Source organism: Cottoperca gobio, chromosome 13 (assembly GCF_900634415.1).
Source record: "Cottoperca gobio chromosome 13, fCotGob3.1, whole genome shotgun sequence".
Classification (NCBI taxonomy): Eukaryota; Metazoa; Chordata; class Actinopteri; order Perciformes; family Bovichtidae; genus Cottoperca; species Cottoperca gobio.
In genome coordinates, this window is record NC_041367.1 from 6,911,528 (window position 1) to 6,913,164 (window position 1,637).

The 1,637-nt window shown below is 43.2% G+C and overlaps 1 protein-coding gene across 1 annotated transcript; it reads right to left on the minus strand.

Moving 5' to 3' along the window:
• Positions 1–240: 240 nt before the first annotated feature.
• Positions 241–1,350, minus strand: LOC115017768 (complement C1q-like protein 4). The gene is made up of 4 exons (XM_029446459.1): positions 1,344–1,350; positions 1,139–1,228; positions 927–1,067; positions 241–671 (listed from the first exon to the last, which is right to left on the minus strand). The coding sequence occupies exons 1-4, from the start codon at positions 1,348–1,350 to the stop codon at positions 241–243; spliced, it is 669 nt and encodes a 222-aa protein (XP_029302319.1).
• Between the last annotated feature and the right edge of the window lie 287 nt (positions 1,351–1,637).

Genomic DNA, 1,637 nt, shown 5'->3' on the forward strand with positions numbered 1-1,637 from the left:
ATCCTGATTTATTTTCATGTCATTTTACAGGTGCATTGATATGTGAATTTTTCCAAATAGTTACAAGACTTAATTTCAGCAAGAAAAAGACAAGTTGTTGCAGAACAAAGAATATCAAATGATTTACGTTGAATCCAGAAGTGATGGATTTAAAAACACAGAAAGATTTCCTCTAGCATACTCTAACATTGTTAGTAGGGCACACGTTGGTGCAAAAACAGTGCACTATGCCTCCCTAACTTATACAGTAGGATAAAGCAGAAAAACACTGAAAGTGTTATAGTTGCTGTCGTCGCAGAGGAAACATCCAATGGGCAGGTTGACAGCCACCTTGTCCCCGGCTTTCAGGTTGCGAGCCACAACTATAGTGGAACTGTCCTCTTGGTCGTGGGTATTTTTTTCTCTGCCACTGACTATCACCTCGTCGTTAACCTGCAGACTGGCACAGGCAGCCAAGAGTGCACCAGCAGAGCCGGCGTCACTGAAGATGGTGACGGCGAGGCTGTAGACACCCGAGAGTGGAACAGTGAAGATACCGGTCTCCACACTGTAGCCATCACCCAGATTAATGAAGACATGTTTGTAGGGGATGAGCTTGTCGACTTTGAAAGGGCCAAAGCAGTTAAAATTGCTTTCATTGGTTAAAGAGACGGAGAAGGCACTGCGGCTGGCTGGAGATGCAGAGGGGGAGAGAAAAACAGGCAATGAGGATGTTTACACCAAAGGGGCCAAAACACCTTAAATGAACACCAGAGCAACAGAGACAGCAGTTTGGCTGGCTGGAGATACAAAGAGGAGACAACAGGTTTGAAGTTCAAAAGTAGATCATTGTGGTCTCTTTAACATCAAGAAAAGTTTAAAGTGTGTGTGTGAGAGTGTGTCTTTTGTTCTATAATCTGCACTCTTTCCTGCTTTGCGTAACTCACCTTTAATATTGTGGAGACGTTGCTCTGTTTGCATGTATTCCTCCTCCAACTTATTCAGCATTGTTTTAAAGTACATAATCAGCCTGTTTATCTCTTTCACCATCAGACAGCAGCCACAGGAACCCTGGTTTTTGACACACACTGAACACAAACACACATAAATACACTTGCAGATATGCAGACACACTGACTACGCACACACAATACCTCACCGTTGTATGGATCGGTGTCTGGAGTCGCTGTTGGCGACCAGAGAAATCTTTTAGCAAGGGCTGCATGCACCAGACACAGCAATAGAATAGCTGGGGGTGGAAGAGCATATGCATGTAGCAATGAACCGTGAAGGAGCTTTACATTAGTTAGTGTATTGTTGTATATCTGAACCATTACAAGCTCTATAACTGCAGAAAGTCTTACCTCTCATGTTGATGGCTTCAGGAGGATGGAAGGTGTGATAGGATAGAGGAAGTGTCAGGGATATATATTTTTTATCATAGCCCCTCCCTTGTTACCTATAAGTTTTATTCCTCCTCTTCTGTCATCGCTCCTCCTTGTTTTTTTTAGTTTTTTTTATTAGTCTGCCCTATTTGCTTTTATATTTTGGGATGTTTAATCACCATCATCAGATGCTCTCACTTTCTAAAATCTAAAAGCACACGCCCTCCAGGGCTTTGTGTGCGAGGTCACAGGCCAGGTGTCACCTATCGTCTG